This window comes from Cricetulus griseus, chromosome 2, assembly GCF_003668045.3.
Source record: "Cricetulus griseus strain 17A/GY chromosome 2, alternate assembly CriGri-PICRH-1.0, whole genome shotgun sequence".
NCBI lineage: Eukaryota > Metazoa > Chordata > Mammalia > Rodentia > Cricetidae > Cricetulus > Cricetulus griseus.
Window position 1 is genome coordinate 382,698,384 of NC_048595.1, and position 25,957 is coordinate 382,724,340.

The 25,957-nt window shown below is 50.3% G+C and overlaps 1 protein-coding gene across 2 annotated transcripts in view; it reads right to left on the reverse strand.

Annotated features, from left to right (window-relative positions):
• Positions 1–1,440: 1,440 nt before the first annotated feature.
• Positions 1,441–25,957, reverse strand: part of Celsr1 (cadherin EGF LAG seven-pass G-type receptor 1) — a 147,308-nt gene continuing 122,791 nt past the window's right edge. For both annotated transcript variants that reach the window (XM_035440807.1, XM_027396193.2), the window contains 16 exons: positions 25,012–25,155; positions 22,967–23,171; positions 21,781–21,948; positions 19,572–19,698; positions 17,251–17,451; positions 9,724–9,898; positions 8,299–8,411; positions 7,817–7,896; positions 6,537–6,663; positions 5,851–5,976; positions 5,320–5,414; positions 4,949–5,052; positions 4,584–4,733; positions 3,957–4,190; positions 3,459–3,720; positions 1,441–3,269 (listed from right to left, as the gene is read on the reverse strand). In XM_035440807.1, coding sequence (XP_035296698.1) covers positions 3,245–3,269; positions 3,459–3,720; positions 3,957–4,190; positions 4,584–4,733; positions 4,949–5,052; positions 5,320–5,414; positions 5,851–5,976; positions 6,537–6,663; positions 7,817–7,896; positions 8,299–8,411; positions 9,724–9,898; positions 17,251–17,451; positions 19,572–19,698; positions 21,781–21,948; positions 22,967–23,171; positions 25,012–25,155 — 2,336 coding nt within the window. In that variant the 3' untranslated portion in view covers positions 1,441–3,244. The remainder of the gene's footprint in view (positions 3,270–3,458; positions 3,721–3,956; positions 4,191–4,583; positions 4,734–4,948; positions 5,053–5,319; positions 5,415–5,850; positions 5,977–6,536; positions 6,664–7,816; positions 7,897–8,298; positions 8,412–9,723; positions 9,899–17,250; positions 17,452–19,571; positions 19,699–21,780; positions 21,949–22,966; positions 23,172–25,011; positions 25,156–25,957) is intronic.

Consider the following 25,957-nt stretch of genomic DNA (forward strand, 5'->3'; position numbering starts at 1 on the left):
GCCAGTGTTTTCCTGTCAGCTTGGCATTGGGTTGAAGTGGACACATATGTCACTCTAGAAGTACTCAAGCATGTATGAGGAAAAAAACACATGACCTTCAGTGGGGACGTGTCCATGGGCTATAGGCCTGGGCTGGCTCTTTGTTCAGCAACACTAGGTAGAGACCCTGGGGTAGGGGACCCATGGGCCAAAGGGAAAGGGTGCTCAGTACTTCTCTGCTCCCAGTTTTCCCCACAGGTAGCACCACTGGGCACATATGTGAGACAATATAGGGAGCTAAAAGTCTGGGAAACTCACCTTTTTGGACAGGAATCGAGATAAAGGCCCTGAGAGATGAGGGCTGGATACAGCACTGCTAGGAAATAGTGACCAGAGCCTCACCAGGTTGCTGCTAAGTTAGGATGCAGTTTTAAACCAGACCCAGGCTCAAAAGAACTCTAGATGCCACTGGAGTTCTCAAAGCCAAGAGAAAGATGATGGGTGGAACCCTAAGGTCATTTAATGTGTGCAACACCAGAGAGGTTAGAACACCTCTGTGCCTAGGAGATAAAGGTAAATGCATAGCAGTAGGTACAGTGAGGGACCAGATTGTAAAATTGAAAAGCATAATGGAAATGTAAGAAGCTCACCAGATGAGCTCAGTAGCAGTGTAGGTCACAGGACAGAATGAGTGAGCTCCATGACTGTCATGAGTGTCAGATCTGCAGAACAAGAGATTGGGGACCTGTGGGACATCAGAACAGCACCAAAGGGTCTAATGTGTTACTACAGTGTTAGGAGGAGGTAGATGCAGAAAACAAAACGGAAAGAAAAGATAATGAAAAAGTTCCCAGATTTGGAGACTGCAACAAGATGGCTCAGTGGTTAGAAGTTCTTGCTGTGCAGTCAGAGGACCAGCGCTTGGACTCAGCACTCACATAAGCTGTGTGGTCTGCACGAGCCTGTGGTCCCATCTCCTTAAGGAGACAGGACTGGTAGGGCTTGCTGGCCTCCAGTTTAGCTGAAAAACAGTACAACAAAACAAAACTCCACAAACCTCAGGTTCAGGGAGAGACCCTGCCTCATGGGTGGCAAGTGACAGAGACACTGGATGCCATTTTCTGGTCTCTGTACATAAACACTTTTTTTTTTTTTTTTTTTTTAATGTCCCCTGGTTGGAAAGACAACAGCTCAGTGGTTAAGAGTACTGGCACAGACATCCATGCACATGGAATAAATCTTCCTAAATTCTCCAGTTTGATAAAGACAGACTGAAGAATTGGAAAACTTGGGCAAGTTCATCTGTGTCATGGCAGGCCTGCACATGAATGGGAAATTACAACAATACTCTATGGGCCTGTCTGCTTCCTGCATCCCATTAGAGGCTGTCTTCACTAGTTCCTCTCATGCCACCTTAGGGAGCAGGGTCAGTGAGCACAGGAAACACCCAGCACGCATGGGTACAAATCCAAAAATTTAATTTATTATAGATGTCTCACCTGTGTTGTCATCCAGTGCTGAACAGTAATAAATACACCTGTTACAAACCTCCAGTGTTGAACCTATAACATCATCTTAGGTCATAAAAACAGTTTAAAACTGACAGCTTGTTTTGTTTTGTTTTGGTAACGATCGTGATCAAATTCAAAACTCCACCTTCTGGGGTAGCATGGGGTTGTGGCAATCACAGTGCTCCAACTCCTGGAGACTGAAGCTCCCTTTGTATCCATGCCATCCTCAGAGGCCACTTGGGGCGCCTCCCTTCAGCCTCCGTGGCAGTGAGCAACCTCAGACCATGTCATGTAGCATTAGCAGTGCTGTGCATTCAGTCAGAGTGCAGCTCGGTGTGAGAGTCCTTGTTTGATTTCTCCCATTTGAGAGCAGCTGTACACCCATGTACACCTGATTCAAACAACAGTGAAGGCTGAAGGAAATGTGTCTCACTAACTCTGGGCCCCAGTCCCTTGGGCTTGGCCACATGGTAGCTTGCAGTGGGCTGGTCACAGCAGTCCTTGGTATGAGTTTCCAAAATGAATTTGGTAACCATTGAAAAGTGGGTCTGTGGCTTTGTTTCTCTACACAATTGGCCACTTAAAGCAAAATGATGTAATTGGTCAGATTTTGGGGGTGGAGCCCCTCTCTGCCCAGAGAGCTTGAGTTTAAAAGAGTAGAACATTGGCAGGAAGGAATGTGACATCCTGGAAGACCTCAGGGGTCCCTCTGAATCAGGAACATGAGCACTGAGATCCTACAGGAACCAGGAGCAGAGACAAAGAAATTCTCCCCCTGCAGTATTGGGCTGCCTGGGAAGCTCCAGAAAAGCCCGGGATCAGGAGTGAACCTGGCACAAGGGTGTGCAAATGGCCAAGTGGTCAGGATTTCACCCTGTGTGAAGTCAGCTGTGGCAATCACGCTTCACAGGCCAGCCCCATCCTGTATCTACAGAGCTGATCGCACACATCTGTGTGCTCCGAAGGCCAGCAGAACACCCACACTCCTTAGCTTGCTGGCTGGAAGCAGCTGCAGGAGTTTGTGATGGCTGTATCAACTTCAGAGCCCATGCCCTCCCTACCTGGGCACTGAGCAACCAGCTGTGTTGTCTCAATCCAGATGCAAATACAGCTGTGCAAGCTTCCTTGGGCAATACATTGAGATGCCATTTCATGGCTCTCCAGTGTCAGCAAAGTTAGGACATTGTAAAATATACACAGGTTCTCATCTTCTCCAAGTCCAGGACAGATTTATACGTATTTACAACTTTAAACATCAATTTCAGACACAGTACCGTTGCAGAGACTGAGACTGGTGACTACAGGCTTGTACTGCAAGGAGATGCTTGCTGGGACAATAGGGTCTTGGCTTGTGTCCAGTATCTGAACCCCTTACAAGCCAAAGGGCCTGACGTAGTAATTCACCAAGTCCAGCTCAGGCACTAAGGCTTCTGCCTAGGCCTCTTGTGGCCAGGTCAGCAGCATAGTTTGGGTTCTGTCTGCAGTCTGAGGATGGAGCTGTGCTAGCCTGAAGTTCATGTCTCCCTCTTGAGACATCTCTGTGACTTTGGCACTTGTCAGAGTCTGGTGGGCCCTGAGCTCCTGAGAGGGCCAAGGGCTTCCCATCTGGACATTCTGTGTAGAGCCAGCTGCTGTTTCAGGGACCCTCACACCAAAGGCCTGTTGCCCCACAGGCAGCAGAGTCCTAGGCTTCAGGTCTGAGGGCTTGACTGGCAGTCTGTAGGGTTGACTGGGCCTCATGGTTTCCTGATGGTTCAAATTGAAGTTTCGTTACTGCCTCTGTGTGTGGGAAGAATTGCCAGGCGTGTGGAGGGTCAGTGACGGTGGTAAATGGATGGAATCCATAGTCATTTAGGGGCAGACACTCCCAGTCAGGTGTGAGGGGAAGCCTGGGGACTCTAGGGGTCCTGGATGGGGAAAGCTGGTGATCCCCACCCTCACAAAGCCCTGGAATCCAAGGCTACTTACTCGGAGTCAGAGCCGTTGGCCTGAGCACTCCCTGTGCATACATTCATGGCCACCCCGTTGAGATGTTCACGGCCAGGCTCCCTCCTTGGAGTCTTGATGGTAATGACACAGTCAGTGCCTCGGACACTGTCACCAGAGCCAAGGGAGGACGTGCGGGAGGATGAGGGACTTTGCTCACAGTCGGCCAGCTTCTCTCGAATCCGGCACTTCAATGGCTGCTCTGGCAGTGGTGGTGGGTAGGTGACTTTGTTTTTCAGGATGCCTGGGAGGAGGGATGTGACCAAGTCAGTCCAGGCAGACACAGGTGCAATGGCTCAGGTGGGGATGGATGGTTTTGAGCAAGTGAACGTACCTAGCCTGGTTCTTGCCAGCTTGCCCAGGCCCAACCCAAATTTTCCACAGGCTCCGCCCCCCCCTCAAGCTGCTGAACTCCTGCCCCTGTCCCATGTGCTGCATGGGGGTTTGCTCCAGGAACACAGCAGGGCCTTCCTGAGGTACCTTTCCGTTGCTCCTGGGGCTGGCTGCTAAGCACAGCCACTGGCTTGGCAAGGACCCCACTTTCCAGGTCAGGGGGGCGGTCGCCACAGTGATTGCCCTGTGCTTGTCGATGTAGTTCCACGCTGACTTTGGTCTCCACCTTCAGGTGGGGCTCAGTGTCCAGCTCCTCACTGTCACTTCCAGCCAGGCTTTCATCAGGCCAACTAGCTGGGACATGGTTGGCTAGAGCATCTCCTGAGATAAGAAAGACACTAAGTTAGACTTACAGCCACACCCCTGTAATACGTAGGCCGGGTAGACCCTGAGAGTTGCCTTGACCTCATTCTGGCCTGCTGGACTAGCGGGGTCATATGCTAAAGATGGAGACACTGAGAACGCATCTTGATGTTGCGGACCCTGGTATGTGACCCCCACTGCTACTCCCAACACTGGGAGCCACATCTGGCTGCTCTTTGCATGCTTGTCCAGCCCTCCACAATGATAGTCTGTGTAAGCGCCCAAATTCCTGTCCCTTCCCATCACATGGTGTGGGCAACTTGTGGGGTTTCTGTTCCAATCTGAGCTTGAGGCATGCCCATAGCCCACTGTTGACAGTTCATTCTGGCCTGCTGTGTCCCCACTGCTCACCTTTTGGGGTGCTGTGGACGGGGCCTCCAGCTGGATTCCATTTGTCTTCAGCATCACCGCCATCGTCCTCACTGTCTGATGAGTGTGAAGAGGCATAGGAACTACTGTGCTCATCCAGGGACAGTTCACTGTCAGAGTCAGAGTCAGGGCCTGCAGGGGAAGGGTACAGTAGGGATCTCAGGCCCTGACTCCAGCTGAGCATGAGGCCACCAGGATGCTCTTCCAGGATGGGGAGAGCTGGTGGCCCCCATCCTCACAAAGCCCTGAAATCCAAGGCAGTCCAGTACCTCGGCCATGGAGGGTCAAGAAAGGAGAGGGAGGCAAGAAAGGTGCAGGGGTTCTGGAGCCTGCAGGGGAAGCCATACCATGAGGTTTCTTGGAGTTCCTAGGGATGAAGGATGTATCTGGTTCTCCATGGCTACCACGTGCTGGGCCAGAGGACACACTGAGCTTCTGGACCCCTTCATTCCTAGACGGGGTAGAAGTGGGGTAGGCTCAGCACTATCCCTGAGTGATAGCAATGGGCTGTCAATGTTCCAGAGCATGTACTATGGAAAGCCACAGGAGGCTCTGAAAGTTTCTCTAAAGCCACCCCATTTGTGCTGTAGCAACAGCAGTAACTGACAAAAACAGCCTTGCTAGTGTATGGGGGCAGGCAGACTAGGCATCTGGAACAGCAAAGCTCACAGCTAGGGTGTTGTTTACCCTGAGAAAATAGTGGGTACAGAGGCCTGACCTGGTGGTACTGTCCAGAGAGGCTGTGGACTCGCCCAGGGCCGTGCGGAGCATGTCTGGTCCTTCGCTGTAAGTGTTGTTGCAGTTGAGGGAGCGCTAGGGGGGAAAGGGTGGGAGGCCATTGGTGAGCAGAAGCTACAGAGGTTGGTACTTCCCTCAAGCAGCCCCCAGGACAGCACTCTGACTGGCCCTGCCAGCATGGGAGAGGAGGAGACAGGGCTGCAAACTGGAGCCTCGTGTCAAAAGTGAGAATATTCCCTGGCCCACACAGCGGGAACATCTCACTCCCTATGGACATTGCTTCTGGTTGTCCTATGGATATCTGTCCTGGCCTCTCCAAGGACCTTGCAAGTGGGGCTACAGTTGGACAGAGAAACTGCCAGGACAATTCTGCCCTGTGGTGTGTGAACAGCTCCAATATATGAAGCCTACAGACCAGAGCATGGTTTGTTTGGTCTTTACAGCTCCCAACCCTACTATGAACAGTGTTACCGGCTCCCAGGCCTGGAGGGGGGTCTCTGGCACCTCTTACCGTTAGTAGGGTGGCCCTTGTGGCAGATGAGTCATCTAGATGCAGCTTCTTCCCAGCAAGCACTGCCCTTAGGTGCTTCCGCACCTCCCTGTGGGTCACGCAGTGGAACAGGAGGACAAAGATGCCCTGGAGGGAGATGGGCATCAGGTCAGGGTGACTCTCAAGGTCCTGATGCTGCTGCATCAGGCACCTGGCTGTCCATGGAGAAAAGCCTAGTTCAGAGCAGCATGGCTGGCACGACCCAGGAGATGCCCCAAGGCCCACGAGGCCTCCCCTCCACGTAGAGCTACTGCTTTCTTCTCAGGGGAGCCTCAGCAGCTAAGATACCTAGCTAGGGCAACACAGTCCACAGCCTTATGGGCCATCAGGGGTCCTCAACATTATGCCATAAACTTGCTAGGCAGCACTTGGTGTGAAACATAAAGGGTTTCCCCTATTTCCTGAGAACACCAGTGGGCTTTGGGCCAGCCTGCAGCAGTGGAGATGGGGGGAGGCGGGAACAAGCTTTGTCCTGCCCAAGCCACGGCAATGTCCTGACAGACTCAGGGCCCGGAGGCAGGGCTGGGAAGGGCTGGGACAACCTCTGCAAGTGCACATACTAAGGCTCTCCGCCACCTCCTTCTCACTAGAGCTGCCCCAGGACAGAGGTCACAGAGTGACCCCAGTAGGTAACTGCTGGCGCCTACCTGCAAGCAGCTGAAGGCAGCAAAGAGGTAGTGGAAACTCAGAGTGTCACTGTTTACAGCCAGTAGTCCCAGCAGCCAGGTGGCGCTGACGAGCAACAACAGGAGGAAGGCAGTCCTCAGCAGGGAGCTGTGGAAGGGCAGCTTGAGAGCAGGTCCTTCCTGCCCTCCCTCAGGTTCATTCAGACCACCACCATATGTGTGTCTGTCTGTCCATCCACCCACAGCCCCACCCCAAGCGTAGCTTCCACCATGGACAAGGCAGACAGAAGTTATTTTGGTAGAGGTGTTGGCTTAAGAAGATAACACAATTAAAACGAATGCCGAAACAAGCCACTGCCTGCAACATCGCTTAACGTGACTCAGGTCCCATGGCTGCTGTGCAAGACCATGCTAGCTTCTCTAGTGGTGCAGAGCAAAGTGGCTAAGGCCAGAGAGACAGAGTCATATACCAGCCTCCACTACCATGTGACTCAGTCACCCCATTAGTCAAAGCAGATGACAACTGCACATCTACTTTAGAGAGTCGTGGAAGAGCTTTGTGGCCGTGTGACTTAGGGCCAGAGTGGGACCTGGAGGTGAAGTGACTCAGGATAAGTTGCAGCCTCTGGGCCAGGACTCTATTCATTCCCTCTTCATGTTAGACTCAGCTCCCTCTTCAGGCTGGGGGGCCTGGCACCCTCCTTTGTCCCTTATGGTCACTCTCTTCTCACCCTGCTTCTTGGATACTATGTTAATTCTATGTAGTATGATGAGCGTCTCCCCAACACACCCACTAACGAAAACTCAGCATGTCCCCTCCTAGGCTACACATCAGGGGGTTTCTAACACTCCTGAGGCCCCAGGATCACCACCACAACCAAACAAAAAGCTCCATTCCCAGCCCACTTGCCAGATGCCACCCAATACTGAACAAGAGTCCGATTCTGAATTCAGGACCCTATCTACCCATGTCCCTCCTCTTCCTCCAGTTCTTATGGCCTAGCCTATCTCAGGGCCTGAACCCACTGTCCGTGCCTTCCTGCTGGGCTAATCACCATGCGTCTCTCACATCCATGCTAGCCACATCCCTGGAGGTTCAGTGCTCACCCTCATCCTCTGGCTGACTCCCTGGGGTGGGTAATGTGGTTAACAGGCCAGGCTGGGTGATGGGTACTTTCATATGGGACTTGACCCAACATGTACCCTCTACCTCTGAGGGTTCTCAGGCCCCAGCTGAAAGGCCTGGTGGGGTTGGCTCAGTGTTACATCCCACCCACAAGCCGAATCCAGCCACAACTTACACGACCCCCTTTCTCTCATAATAATGGCGCTTTCTTTGGCAGGCGACCTTTGCAGACAGGACAAAGATGACCGTGTTGATCTAGGAAACAAGAATAGCAGCTTCAGGCTCTTCTGCTGTCTCCAGGGTGAGCCTCACCAGCCAAACACTTCTGATTATTGTCATCCATATCTGGAGGTGTGGTGGGATGAGAGGCCTTGGCCACGGGCAAGTTAAACCAGGCCATGCTATAGTAGGCCTCAGGCTGCCACTCTAGGCTGCCTGTGCGTGAAGGTCTTCCAGTGGGCATGAAATGGGCCCCAGAACCTGGGGGTCTAAAGATGGGGTCCCAGAGCAGCCTGAGAACTCTGCTGACTTACTATGAGGTACATCCTTCCTGCTAACCCTGGCCACCCTGAGGAACTGCTGACCATAGCCAGCCTACCCTGGAGCACATGGGCTCCTGTGTCCTGAGTGGCATGTCTGGGAACTCATAATACTCACGATTATAACCATTCCTACAGGCCCAGCGAAGCTCCAGATCAGGCTGTCTTGAAGGGACAGCCAGCAGAAGTCAGGGTTCCCATATCCCTGAGGATCCAAGCCAACAGCCAGTCCTGTGTGAGTTGGAGACACAGAGAAGAGTGAGAGCCACAGACCTGGCTGGTCACCCACCTACCCGGGAGGAGAGCTGAAGCCAGATAGGCAGAGTCGTCCAGAGATCTCAAACTACCCTTATCAGAGATCAAGGAGACAGAGAGAAATACTTCTAAACTCCTTAAATTAAGTCAGGGGCTGGCTACTCTCTGTGACCAGGAGGCAGCCACTGCCTGTAGCTAATAACTTTATTTGCCTGAAGGTCCTTGGGCATAATCTTATGACCTTTTAAAAGATGTATGTTTTAAAAAATAAATAAACTTTGAAATAAACTGTGAACTGCTTAGTTCTGGATTGCAAACCCTCAGGAACCAGTGGCATTTCCCATTCAGAACTCAACAGGCTGCTGGGGAGGCCTCACACTGACACCTCAAGATGGCTTTTACACTGAGGCACAGACATCATTTTCTAGGCATCCCTCATGCCAGTATTCTCATAATGACATCTGACCTTGTAAGAGAGACCACCTCCATCAAGCAACACGAGGTGCCTGCCACCCTCCCTCTGCCACCCACATGTCTGAAAGTATGAAAGTCACTCAGGGTCCCTTAGAGTAAGGATGAGTTACATTAGAACCTAATGAGTTACGTTAGGGGCTTTGGAGACCATGCCCAGATGCCTGGAATGCCCACCAGGGTCTGCCGGGAAGGGAGTTCATGCCTCCTGTTGAGAATGGAAGTGTGGGTCTTCCTCAACAGGAGGCAAATGTTGGCTTTCTATAGTTATTGAAAAGTGTAGGCCAGGAACATGCCTTCAATCTCACAACTAGAGAGGTAAAGACAACTGGAGAGGCAAAGACAGGCAGATGTCTGAGTTCAAGGCTAGTCTGGTCTACAGAGCGAGTTCTGGGACAGCCAGGGCTACACAGAGAAACCCTGTGTCGAAAACCAAAGAAAGAAAGAAAAGGTGTGACAAGGAGGTATGTATAAGACAGTCAATAGCTGGGAGTCATCCAGTTGTTATGTTGACTGATCACAGTCATGCCCTTCCATCCGTCTGCACACTCACTGGCCCACCCTTAGTGATCTATTTCCCACCTCTTCACTCACACCTACTCGTCCTGTGACCAACTGAGCACTGCACAAAGAACCCCAAGTACCCTGGCCCAGCAGCTCACACCTGACCAGAGAGACCCATCTCCTATGGGCTGGGAGTAGCTACTCTTCTATCCACAGCTAAATACAGAGGGCCAGGAGAAAATGAGGACAGATGGTTCAGGGGAAATCTGTATTTTAACACAGGTCACCTGAGAGAGCTGCCCTGTGTCCTTACCTGTGACAATGGCAGGGATGCCCCAGCCCACCACATGGTAGAACCTCATGGGCCCAGTGTCGATGTTTCGCACTTCTGTGAGCATGCGGTAGACATGCAAGTTCTCCACCAGGGTCCAGGCAAAGGTGCTCATGGAGACATAATGCAGGAGGATGGCGACCACTGTGCAGAGAAACTGGGTGGAGAAGGGCAAGCTCAGCAGACAGTTCCAGGGCCCTGGGATGGCTAAGGGGCAGGCTGGCAAGCACCCTCTGAAACTGCAGACGGAGTCCAAACCTAGGGGTGACCTTCAAGTGACCAAATCAGGCTATTCTGCAATGGCAGGGGCTCTAGTGTCTCCAAAGGGCAGCAGAGCTCCTCTCCCGTGTGATTCAGCTGAACAAAGCGGACACTGCATCTCTCCTGATATAGATGGTAGAAGAAGGCATGGGAGAGCCACCCAAGAGCCCCTCCTCAGGCTGGGGTCACAAGACACAAGCACTAGTCTTCCTGAGAGCCTGGAAATAATGTATTTTTTGAGAGCTGATTCTAATCTTCAAATACTGACTCCAGGCTTAATGAAAACACTATGGAGTTGTATTCACTCAGGCTGAAAAGTCCCAAGCTGGGACCTCGGCCTGTGCTCCCAGAACTGTCACCTCATGGTTTCTACAGCCAATGGGTATAGCCAGGGGCTGGGGGCCACTTCCTCCAGGGCCCTCTCTGTCCAGTAGGAACAATGTCTTGATTTTTTTTTCTGCTAATCCAAGACCAGGGAAGAAGGGGACTGTCCCACCTGTGTGCCTTTACCTGGACAGGGTTGTGTGTCAGGCCAAAGGCCAAATGCTACAAATGAAACTTCAATATACTGGCTGGCTGAAGGATGGCATACCTTCAGTAGTGAGTCTGCTGGGGAAGCCAGCTCTTCCTGTCTGGGTACAGAAGACCCAGCAGTACCAGGAAGAAGACAGTGAGAGGAAGGACCAGGGATGCTGGGCTCCCACACTTCAGCCTAGGGGGCTTTAGTATACACCCAGCTCAGGTGGTTGGCAATGGGACCTGAAGATGTGGTCCGGGCAGCTGCTTGTGGGTCTTTCCAGAGGACCTGCCCTAGACCGGGCTTCCAGGCCAGGCGGCTGGAAGGCGATAGCAAGTTCCCAACAGGAAGTTAAGGAGGACAGGGTGAAAAATGAGGGGGAAGGGAAAGGAAGGTATTGGATTAAAGTCTCTTTATTTCCAAGCACAGCCGGGTGAAACACAGGCCAGAGCTAGGTTAAGAACCCAGCCAGAGCAGCCAGAACAAAGAGAGCGCGCGGTCCCCACGTGCAGCCTTTTAAGAAGCCCCTCTTACGTCATCCCGGCTTTCCTTCACCCCGCCCTTATGGGCGAGTCCCCAGGTCCACCTGGTACCTGCCCCAGGTCCATTGGGCGGGGCTAGGGTTACTCCCTACAGGAAGGAGATGAATATGGCTCTATTCAAGTTGGCCACCTGGACAAGCTAGCCCTACCTCGAGCCACAACCCTAACCACAGCCACAACTGACCCTCACACAGCTGGGCCAAACTCACAGCAGGATTCCACTCTGGTCACAAGCCCCACAGATGTCCACAACCTTATCAAAGCCCACTGCTGACCACACAGATGGGACCCACACTGGCAGGTACAGTCCTATGCTCTGCCCTTGACTATCAGCCAGCCTCAGTGTCTTCTTTGGGAAGAGGAGGAGGAGGAGGAGAGCCACCACTCAACCTCCTTCTAGATGTGGCTATGTTCAAATACCAGGTCACTGCACTGAGGGAGGTCAATAGAACACAGACTGGAGGGGTCCATGACAGAACCATCTGCTGCCAGGTCAACCTCCAAAGGCCAGGTGCTCTCCGGAAATGACACTGAAACAGTACAATGGAATTATGTGAACATGAACACTTGTCACCTACACTGCAAAGTTGAAGACAAAACAGTGCTACATCTGGGCCATGCCCTCTGCTGGCAACAGAATGCCAGCCTCAAGGGGCGAGCTTGAGCTGGATTAACACCACACCATATGCCATTTCCTGAGTGGGAATTTCAGCAGGTTCAATTGGAGGGTGAGGGTGAGAAGTTTGGCTGCTTTTTTTTTTTTTAAATGGCGCAAAAGTAAACCCTCAAAACAAAACAAATCACTGTTTGAAAGAAGGGCTAGAAATTGACAGTAGGACCTGGCGAGGTTGGGTGTTCACACGTCTACACTAAACTCGATTTTCCAGAACAGAGCAAACACACACTAAATCATTTCAGCTTGTCAGGCTTCTGGGAGATAAACAGCCTCGCCCAGAGATAGGACTGTGAGTTTAGATAAAATGCAGGCACACTGCCAAGCCCCTGCCACAGCACACCTTCCCAGAATGCATTTCCCTGGTGTGTGCTCACTGGTGCCCGGAAAGCTTTCGTCCCAGGCAGGCGCCGAGTCAGACATGAGTGGTGGCCTCTCTGTGCTCCAGAGGCCATGCTTAGTTGCAGGGAGGTGGCCTGCAGCCATTGACTGTACTTGCCTCTACCTAGACCTTGGAGAAGCACACTTACAGGACCCCAAATGAGTCTTACTGAGCCTTCACCCAGGCTATGCACGTGGAGGAAGTTAGGCCTCCTGTGTCCATGCCTGGGAGGAACAATGTCTGGCTCAGGAAGTGGCAGGGAGGTTTGATCCTTGTCCTTGACCCAACCCTGTGCTTCTGTGAGCCTGCAGGAAAGCCATCAAGTTCATCAATGGGGCTGGGTTAAGGACAGCCCTGAAAACTGTGCCTAGGAGGTGGCAGCGTCTGCCTTCTTTCCTGAGGGGTCTGGCCACTCAGGAAAGTCTCTGTGTTTGCTGGGGAACTCCAGCTTGGCAGCCATCTTCCCCTTCTATCCCAGAGCCGGGCTTGGAGAGCAAGTCTCCATTCCTGGGCTCTATGCTTTGCATCCCGAGTAGCTGTGTCCAGCTGCCACCTACTTATATCATTCCCAGCAGCTGCATCTACCCTCCTCTACCCCAGAGCCCTTAAAACTACCAGCCCCTCCCCCTTCCTGCCCTGGCCTCTGTCCTGACCCCAACTACCAGGCCTGTGTTGGACCACAGAGCTCTGACTGGTTGCCATGGCACTTCAGGGTGTGATACAGCTCCCTCACTCAGTTCCTTGCCAGCCAACAGGTAGGGGTGGGAGGTATTTCTGAATCATCGTAGATTGGATGTATAGTTGCATTTTTATGCCCAAGGGCTCTATCTGCATCCAAGGATGACAAGCATTTAGGGTAAAGTAAAAAGAACCACACCGGTACTAAGTATGCATCATTCTGGTCTCCCTTCACCCTCCTCTAAACAGTGCGGCCCAACAACTAGTCACACAGTACTTGCCTTACATTGCTATCACACAACCCAGGGACGCTGTGACATATGCAGGAGGAGGTACCATGTGCAGATGTGACCTCATCTTTTGGGTTGGTATCCATGGGACCTGAGACAAGTCCACGTGGAAACAGAATGCAGCTATAGTACCCACCCCTGGGAGGCCAGGGTGAGGCTGAAGGAACAGGTGACCACTGCATAGGGACCATCCTGCACCAGAGGCTGCTGCAAGCATGATGGTGTCTAGGTCAGGGAAACCCCTGACCATCTGCATGCCCAAGTGAAGGTCTGCGGAGCTCCTAACACTCCAGGCTGTCAGCCACTGTTCAGTCACAGGTGTGAAACAGCATACACAGAGTGCACACTGTAACAAGTCCAGGGCAGGCAACACACTTAGAATGAATGGGTTAATGGTAGCTCTCACCTCTGGTAGTTAAAAGTCTACATAGTAAAGGCCTCCTTGGCGTCTACAGGGAGATGACACCAAGAGCCAACTACCTATTCCAACTCTACCACCTCCACCTGAGTGGTCCTGTGGGTGATTCCATTTGTCAAGACTGTCTTTCCTGACACATCTGCCTCTCAGATTCAGGAGGTTAATGGGTTAACTCTGTAAGTGAGCTTCTGGCATAGCCCTCATAGGAGCAGAGCTGACCTGTAATTACTGTCCCTCCCCAAATTCCCAACAAGCGGGCTAGACCTCACCTATTTTTTGAAATTCTTACATGGAAATATGGAAAACCACCACTGGCTGGCTGGGACCACTCAAAGTCACAACCCCATTGTGTTCTACAATTTCGCCTTCCATCAAGCCATCAAAGACTTTGACACTGTCAGCAGCAGTGACCTGTGCTGCCTCCTCAGGGCTGCTCCTTTTTTTCCTAAGACATGATCTCTGGACACCAGTCTGTCCCTCCCAGAACCCCTATCACCTAGAGGACAAATGCCACAACCACCAATGAACTATAAAAGCTCCCCAGCCCCACTCCATGTAGCTCAGTCACAGCAGCTCTCCATTCGTTCCCAGACAGATTTAATATGCTCTCAAAGGGATGCCCTGGCCTGGCCTCTCCTCTGCTCCTTACATCTAGATGCTATGGCCAGTGAACAGGAGTGCAGTTGTCTTTACACCCAGGTTGCTGAACTCCCTGAATTGTGCACAGGTTTTATCGGCAGGTTCTTTCAGAATTTTCTGTGGACTCCAACATGCCAGTCAGGCCATCTGTTAAGAGTTTTTATTCTCTCTACATGCAGCCCCGTTGAGGCCCTCCTCCCACACCTTAGTGAATAAAAGATTGTAGTTAAGGCAGGTTCCTGCCATTAGGAACCACAGCCAAGACTGTCCACTGTTCCCTGCTATGCTAGTGTGTTTGTGTGCCAGTCCTTGTCCTAGGTTAAGGAGTTTCCTTTTCTAGTTTGTTCAAAGAGGATTTTATCCTGCCCCCTTCTTTCTACTCATGAAAGAGTGTAAAAATTATCAATTTTTTCTGCATTAAGAAAAATATTTTATCCTTAAATATAGTGGTTAGAAGACCTCATACCAGAGGCCCTAGGTTTGTTCAACCCCCAACACTGCCAAAATCAGGTAGTGCGTGTATGCGGGTCTACATTTCCAAACACTCCAAGGGTGGAAGCCAGAGTCTGGACTTCAAGTTTATGCTGGGCCTCGGCCAACTCAAGCCCACCTGGGCTACATTAGCCCCTGTGTCCGAACAGTGAAAGGAAACTTGGATCATTGTGGCGACAAGAATGACATTTATAGGTTTACATGCTGTCAAATCTCCTTCATGACTGTCCTAAGATAAACCCAGCTGGGTTCCATCATCTACATATAGGTACTGATGCCTTCCCAGTGCCAGCTTATCTTAGGTGAGAATGCGACCACTCAGCTAGGGTTCAATGGTGTTGGCCCAAACTGTTCAAGCTGCCTTCTTACTTCCTTTCTCAGTGTCAGTGTTTGTTATTTGTGCTTTTTTTCACGTTAGAAATTGTCCTTTTCAAATAACACCTTATGCCTATTTATCTTCTTATTACCTTCCTTTCCACTTGGTTTCTGCCTTATTCTCCCCTCCACAAACTTCTTCATGGTCCCAGTGTTCCTTTGCTAAAGCCCCTTAGTTCCCTGGATCTCAGGCTTCCTTTAAAAAATGTTTATTTTTATGTATATGGGTGTTTTGTCTGCATGTTTGTGCACCATGTGTGTGCAGTGCTAATGGAGGCCCGAAGAGGGCGTTGGATCCCTGGAACTGGAGGTACAGATGGTTATGAGCCACCAGTGGCTGTTGAGGATGGAATCCAGGTCCTCTGGAAGAGCTCTTAACCCCTGAGCCATCTCTCCAGCCCCCACTACCTTTTTTCTAGCATCATCAATGTGATTTCAACTCCTTATTTTGATTTTACCATACCCTGTGCAATATTATTTTTAATTAGTTATTTATTTTGAGTGTGCATATGTATGTCGAGCATGCATGCCACTGGTACATGTGTGGAAGTCAAAGGACAATGGATGGGAGTGTGCTTGATCCTTCCACCATGTGGATCCTGGGGATGGAACTCAGGTCATCAGGCTTGGCCCCCACTGCACCATCTTACCTTGTCTGCAAGGTCAGACATGATGTTTCCATTAACATTTTTCCTTCATTAAGATTCCTAGAAATTTTTCTCAAACTTGCGTCTTCTATAGGTTTATTTTGAGTTTGTTTTACTAGAGACATAGAATAGCAGGCATCTACTGTCCCGGTGTGTGGACTCGTGATCATGGCATAGCTGCCCTCTGTCTCTGATACAATCATTTGTCTTCAGCCTCATAATCAGAGATGCTTGGATTTGTCTAGGCTGGCACTCTCTGTCACATCTCATGACTGTCGGTCTTTGTGCTCCTTACAAATATCCCTCCTGTGGGCTATCTTTACATCAGTGGCAAACTCCACCAATCACCTGTGTCAGAGACGAGTATGTGTCAGGTAGCTGTGCCTGGACAGGCCTTGCTGATGAACCCTGGGAGCTTGCGGGTCACAGACCCAGCTGTATAGGTGCAGGGAAGGATTCTCATTGTTTTCCATGTCCTTCCTCTGTAACACTTAGCTTCTGCATGCTAACACGGGGAGGCGCTCCAGTCTGGGGACACTACTCTACCCTGATGACCTGATGAGCATGAAGTGCATGAACCCGCATGAGCAGCTAGGACCCCTGTGAGGTTCTGCAACACCTCTCAGGCTCATACAATCCGCCAGGATCCAATGCAACATTCAACAAACCTACCCGACACTCAGTATCCATGCATTTAATCCTACACTGGAGGTTCCCCAATTTTCCTCTCTTCTCCTCCTCTTCCCCTACTGCTCTCCCAGCTGGTTCCTTTCTCTTCCTTGGTCCTATACATCTAGAAACCACTTCCTTGCTCTATGCATTTGTTGTTCCTCAAGCAAAGTCCAGGACTGTCATAGGCATGGAGAAAACAGAGGGGTGGGGAACCCGTGCACCACTATCCACTAAAGCTACTGTAGCCCACAGGACTCTGGGATTTAGCATATGACTACAAAGCCTTGATGGTTAATTCTAATTGTCAACTTGACACACGCTAGACTCACCTAGGAAAGCCATCTCAATGAAGGACTGTCAAGGTCAGGTAGAACTACGGGCATGTCTGGGGGCGTGATTATCTTGACTTTTAATAGATGGGAGAAAACCTAGCCCACAGTGGGTGGCATCTTTCTCTAGGCAGGGGGCCTTGGATTGTATAACAGTAGAGAAAGCTAGCTGAGCACTAAACCTGCTTGCATATGAAGTAACTAGCAGCCTTGAGTTCCTGCTTTGGCTTCCTCATAATGACTGATTATGACCTGGAATCATGAACCAAATAAACCCCATCTCCCTTAAGTTGCTTTTTGTCAGGGTGTTTTCTCGTAGCAAGAAACAGAACCAGAACAGCACCTATGAAATCACTAATGCCTATGTCAAGAGGGTGAGACTCACTGTATATGTCATCTTTGGAGGACCCTACCGTGCCCTTAGAGGGACAGCTCCATGGGTCATAAAGCCTCGGCTTCCCCAGAGACTCCCTGACACAAGGCAGGTAGGGCTCTTCCAATGCTCCAGGATGACTGAGAGCACACCCAGGTGACAGCATGCCCGGGTGACATCACTTAGGGAAGCCTGTGGCAGGCTTAGGAGAGTATTCTCACCGGGTTCTCAGTCTGGTTGATCCCGACCATGAAGATGAGCTGGGAGAAGAAAAGCGCCACAATGAGGTTCTTGTGGATGCTGTGCAGGTTGGAGCGTAGTGTCCGGACAAGGGAGAGCAGGATGAAGGCCACCAGGAGGGCCACCAGGGACAAGGACAGGGCGGCATAGGTGATGATCTTCAGGGGCAGAACCTCCCCATGCTGCAGGTGGGTTAAAGAGAAGTGAGGAGTGGGCTCTGATGGATGCTTGAACAACACAGACAAAATACTGTGATGGGCATTAGATATCAAAGGCTGGCAGGAGACCAGGGGACCAGTTTGGGATCATAAGCAATCTCTGAGGATGGATGAGTGGTGGCAACAGCAGTCCAACAGAGGGATGTACTAATGCTACCAGCCCATGTGTTATATATTTTAGCCAGTGTGGCATACACATTTAATCTCAGTGCTCAAGAGGCTAATTCAGTCTACATAATGAGAACCCTTCCTCAAAAACATGAAAAACAAACAAACAAACAAACACCCTCCTACATAAAACCCGCTGTCAGGAATGACTGAGACAGTCATTCCAAATCCTAAGCTGGAGACCTGCCAAGGGGACTCAGTTTATGCAAATCCCATGTGTCTCCAGTGGCACTGCCTCCCTACTCAGCAGGCACCCTACAAGGAGACTGAGTAACTTGTGACACAGCACCATTCACTGCTGTTTAATGCATGCGAGGGGCTCTTCACCTATCCATGGCTGTGTTATTTCATGTGGTCCTTAGACGGAACCCATGAGGAGAGTGGGTACAAGGTGTGAGAGTCTAAGCTTCCCTTGGTGTCCCGACTAGACAGGCTGGAATTTCAGCTCTGGTCACGTGGAGCCTAGACAGTCATGTTTGGCAGCAGAATCCTGCGGCTGGCACTTCCTTCTCACCCTCAACATACAGCCTCTTGCAACTGAGGGTGACTAACATAGCTTTAAAACTCCAGGTAAAATACACATGTGATTGGCCACTGTCAGTCTCCAGGCATGTGCTTAGTGTGACTATAGAATCCTGGGCAGTTTGGACATTTTGGGTACAGGTTATCCCGTACCTTCCAGAAGGTAGTAACAGAGCTGTGTGCCATGGCTGCTCAGAGCCTACTATGCCAAGCAGCAATCACACCACGATGGCCAGCTCACATTCTCAATGAGACGGAAGTAGCATCTCCCTGTCACTGGCTTCCCTCTCCTCACATCTTTGTCCTCGGGGGCAGTGTGTGGCCTGAGAGACATTCAAAGTGGGTATAGAAGCAGCATGATCCAGCATGGCTGGGGGACCCTGCCCTGAGAGAAGGTAATGTTCTAGAAACTTCTGAGCCTGGGGCTAGGTTTTACCACTATGCTAGTTGATTTTTGTCAAGCTGACAAAAAACCTAGACAGATCTGGGAAGAGAAACTCTTAATTCAATAAATGCCTCCCTAAGATTGGCCTGTAGGCATGTCTGTGGGGGCATTGTCTTCATTAATGATTTATGTGAAAGGTCCCAGCTCACTGTTGGTGGTGTCACCCCAGGCTGGTGGGTCCTGGGTTCTATAAGAAAGCAGGCTGAGCAAGTCAGTAAGCAGCTCCCCTCCATGGCCTCTTCAGCTCCTGCCCCCAAGTTCCTGCCTTGAGTACCTGTCCTGACTTCCTTTGATGATAGACTGTGATGTGGAAGTATAAGCCAAATAAAATAAACCCTTACCTCCCCAAGTTCATTTGATTATGCTGTTTTATCACAGCAACAGAAACCCTGAAACACCATCTAACACCTTTAGGGCTAGTACCTTTATAACCTGGACTCTTTGACAACTTTCTGTTTACTTGTTTAGACAGGGTCTCACTCTGTAGCTGGTTGACCTTGAACTCGTAGCGATCCTCTGCTTACCCTCGTAGGTGTTGGACTTACAAGAGCCATATCCAGTTCTGACCTTCCCTTTTAAAAATTGCACTTGTTTATGTATGTTTGTGTTTGTGTGCACAAATGCATGCCATAGTGCATGTGTGGAGGTCTGAGGACAATTTGCAAGAGTTGGTTCTTTCTTTCTACAATGTGGGCCCTAGGGGTGGAACTCAGGTCATCAGGCACCTTTACCCACTGGGCCATCTCACTGGCCCCTAAAACCTCTTCAAGCTTTCCTCATAGACCTCTTCAAGCAGTTGGTAGAACACTGCTTTCAATGGACACATTTGGTTTGCACAACACAAGGAATATGGGGGCCTTGAGAGGATGGGCTGGGGACTAGATTTCCAGTTGCCATAGGGATTAGTATGCAGGTTTGCCGAGGGGGTGGGTAGTGGTAAAATGCCCACCTCACGCCTGGAAATGTCCATGAGCACGGCACAGCTGGCCAAGTGGCTACACTGGCATGTGACATGGGTCCGGTTCCTTGACAGTAGCTCACAGCCCTTGGCTGACCACCCTCCAGTCCCGCCGATGCTGTGGAGGAGAAAGAAAGGGGTAAGCCTGTTTCCATCTACCATTGAGATAGCCCTGGAGCTGCCTTCACCCAGGCCCAGCATCTCTGAGGCCATCCTGACATCACTGGATCTGGTTGGGAAGGAAGGGCCAAGTACCAGGGGTGCTGAGTATCACAACATCCCTGTCAGCTCCTAGCCTGAACCTCTCACCTTCCTCACCACACTGAAGATGAGGGCCATGCCACTGTCACCAAGGACACAGCCCTCAAAGACATTCGGCACTGTGTAGAAACTCTCCTTTCCCTTTCATAGATGGTATAGGCTCTCATGAGTTCTCTCAAGTTCAAAGGTTATGTGGCAGATACAGAAAACTCCAAAGAGAGAAGAGCCTGTGGCCACAGGCAGCAGCCGAGGCTGAGACAGCCACTTTGTTCAGCCAAAATGGGAGCCCCGGTGGCCTCAGCAATAAGCATCTCTCCATTGTTCACTTTCATGTTCACATTGCACAATGTTTTACAGGAGCCGCCTAGAAGCCTGGGTCCAATTAGTGCTGTGTTTCACTGACGGAAAGGCCCAAATAACAAGCTGTTATGAGGGCCCTGCCCGCTGTGGCTCTGGGAAAGTCCTATAATCCCTCTGATCCTCAGTTTACTCATCTGTAAAATGGGGTGTGACGGTTGACGCGCTTTGCCAGGAGTGCTCAGTTCAGGGAATAATGGCAGCAACACAAAGCAGGGGGCAGATCACTAGAGCCACTGCTAATTGCCATTATTCAAACAAATAGCAAGGGACAGACAGCCATGCCTGGCAGCCATGGGGCCCACACATCAGACACCAACGCTTCCCTTCACTCCCTTTTGTGAGCCAAAGATCTATTATGCCCCCGACTCAATGAGCTCACTTGTAAACTGGCATTTGGAAAGTACCGAGACAGGAGAAGATGAATGCTCCTGCCCAAGCATGTGCCTTGCACCCAGCACAGACTTGTGTGGTAGCTCTCCTTTCAATCCTGGGGGACCGTGACGTGGGAAATGTCCCTGTGGTATGAGCTTACAGATGTACAACATCCACACCCAGCTTTAAGCATACAGAGAGGCTTTTGGGTTCTGATCCCATGGATCCCAGGCTCCCCATGATGAGGAAAAGCACTGATGCTTTTCATTTTAGACCGTGTGCCAAGCCTGGTGACTAGCACTTCCTCATTCCACCCTATGTCCCTCTATGTAGGGGCCACCAAACTGAGACCAAAGAGCGAGACAAGGATGTGAAGGCCCGGCATCTCCCATGACTCCTGCAGCTAAAAAGACAAACATAACGATCCCATTAGCATTAGCCACAGACAGGCTACCAGCCTTGCAATCCAGTGTCACACAGGTACAGGGAAATAGCATCTTACATTTTTTAAAGTCAACCTGCTCCCTTCCTTGGTTGCAGGTGCACATCTGTGCAATACATCATGTATCTGGTCATTCTTGGAGTTATCTCCAGAAATAGGCCAAACAAACCCTGCTGTAGAGGGTAGTCTGGGACCAACGCTGCCACTTCTCTGCATGTGTTCCCATATCCTGCAGGTGGCCTTGCCTGGCAGAGAAATGGGTGCTTCTGTGGACCACCAATACACAGCCCATCTCTGCCACAGCCTCCCTGAGGGAGCCTTGCATGTGCATGCCTGTTTCTGTATGAGTATTTTGTGTGCATTTGTGTACATGCCCTATGTATTCCTATGCATGCATAGATCTGTGTATTTTTGTGCATGGATCATGTCTATATTATGTGTGAACATCTTTGTGCATATTCTTGTGGGGTGTGTGTGTGTGCGTGCATGCATAGATCTATAATTTCCCATGAGAATATGAGCAATTCTTCAACACGCACATGAATTTATGCACACATAAATGTGTGTGCATGTGTGTATATGTACATGTGGGCACACACTGACAGAGGCAAAATGGGGGATGATTTCTATCTTGTTAAGCCCTGGAAGAGGAAAACTTAGCCTTCATTCTGCTTACTGATCCTTCTGACCTCAACAAGGCCCTCCGGTACAAACACAGGGCTCCCATAGAAGAGGTTGCTTGCAGGCTCTTGGGGACCCACTTACTCAAGGGAGTGGTTCCAGAATACACAGACAGGCTTGCTTCGCTCCTCGGTCTCCAACAGGGCGAACTCCACCAGGACAGGTCTCTGCAGAGAGCTGGGGAGTGGGGTCCCCTCACTGTACACCATAGCGCTTACTACTGGGGTGTTGATGATGGGTCGGTTAGGCAATCTGTGGCAGAGAGGGATGATTATAGGGATAAACATGATTAATTCATGTTCTGGGAGAACCTGAGTCCAGACACTATGAGGATATGGTCAAATGAGCGACTGAAATACAGGCCACGGACACAGATCACAGCACTGCCCTCAGGAGGGTCTGGGCTGCACTGCTGGTATTCTCAAGAGTACAGGGAGAGGATCCCAGCAAGGTGGTGCACACCTTTAATCCCAGCACTTGGGAGGAAGATACAGGGGATCTCTGTGAGTTCAAAGCCAGCCTGGTCTACAAAGCAAATTCCAGGACAGCTAGAATGGTTACACAGAGAAAGTCTGTTTCAACAAAACAAAACAAAACAAAACAAAACAAAACAGAACAAACAACAAGAAAAAGGGTGCAGGGAGAAAGGGGAAAGGAACTTAGAAACTTTACCTCCGGGGAAAGGGACTTAGAAACTTTAAGGAGCAGGCATGTCTCTGCATTGCATATGGTAGTGACACTGGGAGCAGTAGCAGAGCCCACATGGGGAATCTGTTTAAGTAACCACAGCCTGGAACCCAGTTACTTACTTCTAAGCGTGATTTAAAAACAAGGACGGAGGAACAAGGAAGCACCCACAAGATAGAGTAGCTAAGAAGAATGACCTGTGTGCAGCCTTCTGGTCAGGGGCAACACGTACTGTGCAGCACACTGGCTGAGTGGCCCTTGGTATTGGGCCAGCAGAAGGCAGAGGCACCTATAGGTATCACCTATGACAACCTCTGGGTATGGTGTGGGGGTCAGAATAGAGCCCCCAGAGGTGCATGTTGGTGCAAACAAAGGAATAAGTGGATGTAAGTGTGAGGATGAACCAAGGCAAAGGGCATGCACACCCCAGTGCAGAGCACCATGGCAGACACAGAACCTCTCCTTGGTGGGCCATGGCATAATGTTATTGTGGCTGACAGAGGGTGATTAGAACTTAGATTCATGGAGGACTCAGGGTGCTGGGGAAATGGCTCCCCTCAAGGTCCCTGCACCCAGGTCTCACCGGAGGCTGCGGTGGTCAGGGTCATAGTGTTCAGGCAGCAGCTGACCCAGGGTCCGGTAAATGATGACCAGGGCAACAGCAAACTGGCCGGGTTCATCAGGGTGTCTCCTCTGTCTGCTGAATGAGGTTTCTCTCTCCGCCCTGGGTTCTGGTTGTGGTGCCTGTGGTACAGCCCTCCGGTTGGCCAGCCTCATCATGGGACCTTCTGCAATGTGAGAACAGGGTGTGAGGACTCAAGGCAGATACCTGTGCCACCAAACGGTTTCTATACTCTTAAAAATGGCAGCTAGAAACTAACATGGAGTCCCCTCAAGCATTAACAATTCATGGCCCAGCAGTTCTACCTTGTGTATGAGTTGGAAGAACTGTAAAGAGATTTGAAGATGTGTCCACAGACAGTTCAAATTCACAGACAGAAAGTAGCACAGTGGCCACTGGGGTTGGAGCTGTTAGTGACCAGTGGCCAGTTTCTTTCTTTTTTTTTTTTTTTTTTTTTTTTTTTGGGTTTTTCGAGACCGGGTTTCTCTGTGTAGCTTTGGAGCCTATTCTGGCACTCGCTGTAGAGAGGGTGAGAGACACTGGGGATGTAGCAGATGCCTCAGGATGGGGTTTTTAAGGTGGCAATGATGTCATGTGGTGGATGGCTGGGGTCATTATCGTCCCTCCCATACTCTTTGGATCCACTCAGAGTAGTGCTGGGAACTGCAAGAGGAGACAGGGGCCTTCTACACACATGGGTTCTGTGCCCTGTGCTTTCTAACTTCATGCTAAATGTGGACATGTTTTCAACCATACATGAGAGAAGCCATGTGTATATCCCACATGTGAGAACATATTTGGGGTGCCCAAGCCTACAGTGTCTTGCAACTCACTGAAGCAGCCATGATGGGGGAGACTTTGGTGTGGGCTGTCCCGGTGCCTGGGCTCACTGGGGGAGAGGAAAGGGTGAGAGATGTTTTTATGTTCCCTGGCTCAGGATGTGGAAGGGATGGATTACTCCCTGCCTGAGTGGGGCTCCTTCCTAACAGCCGACTATCAAACACCATGCTGCCTGACAACCAGGAAGTGTGGTTCTGTGCTGGCCAACCCTAGCGTTTTAGCAGCTTTCAGATTTGGCACAATGAGTAAAATGCCACCTGCACAGTTCTGAGGAATTAGGGATTGGACACTTCCATGGGGAGTGTTCCATGGCAGACTGGGAAGCAGAAGCAGACTCAGAAGCAGATAGGTGATGGTGTCACAGAGGTAGAGTCCTCTTCTGGGTAGCAATGCTAAGGAACAGACACATGTACACACACAAAAGAAGAGTGTACCTGTGCAAATGTAGGCAAAACATATACATATATGTGCACACACAGACTATTCACACGCATGCATATATGCACATGAAATATGTGTACATATAGGATATAAACACATGCACACAGAATACACACATGTATACATATACACATGCACACCTGGAATATAAACATTTGTGTACACATATGTGCATATTAACATATATACAAATACAAACATTTTGAACATACACATATATGAACATTAATATATGTGCATATACACATACTGGATATACACACATGCACATTAGCACACACATACACATACTGAATATATATATATGTGTACATATATATATATATATATATCATATACATATATACACACAGAATACCACACATATGCACATCAGGAAAATACACACACCAATGCATAGATAAAATGTATGCACGCTTGAATGCAAGGGACACTCGTAGCTAATGCTCTTCAGCTCACATACAACACAATCACTTCTGTGGTCAGCTGTGAACAAACATGTAACCATGTTTGTGGAAGCTGCAACTGAACAGCTTGGAAGATGGGGCCTGTTCTGAGCTCAGTCCTACATCCATGAGAACTTCTCACGGTATTTATTGAAGACACTTGAACATCACTCAGGCCTGCTCGCTCCAGACCCAGTTGGAGTCACCCAGCACTCTTAGAGGGTCACTCTCAAGGGATGGAGACACCCAAGGCAACAAGGGGCTTCTAAGTGGCTTTACCTTTTTTCTCTGGTGGTTTGAAGGTGTCAGCTGGAAAGGACACGGAGGACTCCAACTCCCTTGGGAACTCTTCCTGAATGTCCTCAAACCTTGGCACCTGGGCACCGGTGAAGTTAAACTTGTCGAAGATGTCAACTGCAAGAACTGGGACAATTCCTTTACTCACTACCAAATGTTAGAGCTTTCTTGAACCCCCAGTTCTGAAACGATAACTGTTGTTTCAACCGCAGTCACTGTCTCTAGGAAACCTACTGAAAGTCACAACAGGACACCTGAGGGTGACACAAGGCAGAGTGTGGCAATCTGGCTCTTTATGGTGGCATCTGGCACTGTCTTGCATGACTCAGATGGGGTGGAATATGAGGGGTAAGGCCAGCCACAACATGGCTGCGAGGGGTGCTGTCCCACTCTATTCCACGGGCTGCGCCATCGTTGGTGAAACAGACAGCGATGAGCAAGCTCTGTATAATGGGCTTACGCTGTCTGTCTGTTCTCTGCCTTGTAGGAACACCTACAGGTCCCGGATGGGACACACAGTCAAGCAATCCTCAGCTGGTGCTGGCCACTGCCACTCTGACAGAGGTAGAGTCATGCCTGTATGTGCCAGGGTCTGCTCTGTTTAAGACTCCCTGATAAAAGCTGAGCATAGTGGTGCATGCTTTTAATCTCAAAACAGGAGAGGCAGAGGCAGGTGGATTTGTGACTTCCAGGATAGCCTGGTCTACAGAGTGAGTTCTGGGATGGCCTGAGATGCGTAGTGAGACCCTGGCTCAAAAGAACAAAAGAATCCCTCAAGAAGAGACTCACTGCTAGGTCAGTGCTCTGTGAGCCACCTGCAAAAGGGGCAGGAAGAAAAGCCTAACAGTGTGGGGTAGGAGATCTCAGAAGGTCAATATAAGCAATGTTGCTGGCCCCACACCCAGCTAAAGGAACTCTGTCTGTAGAA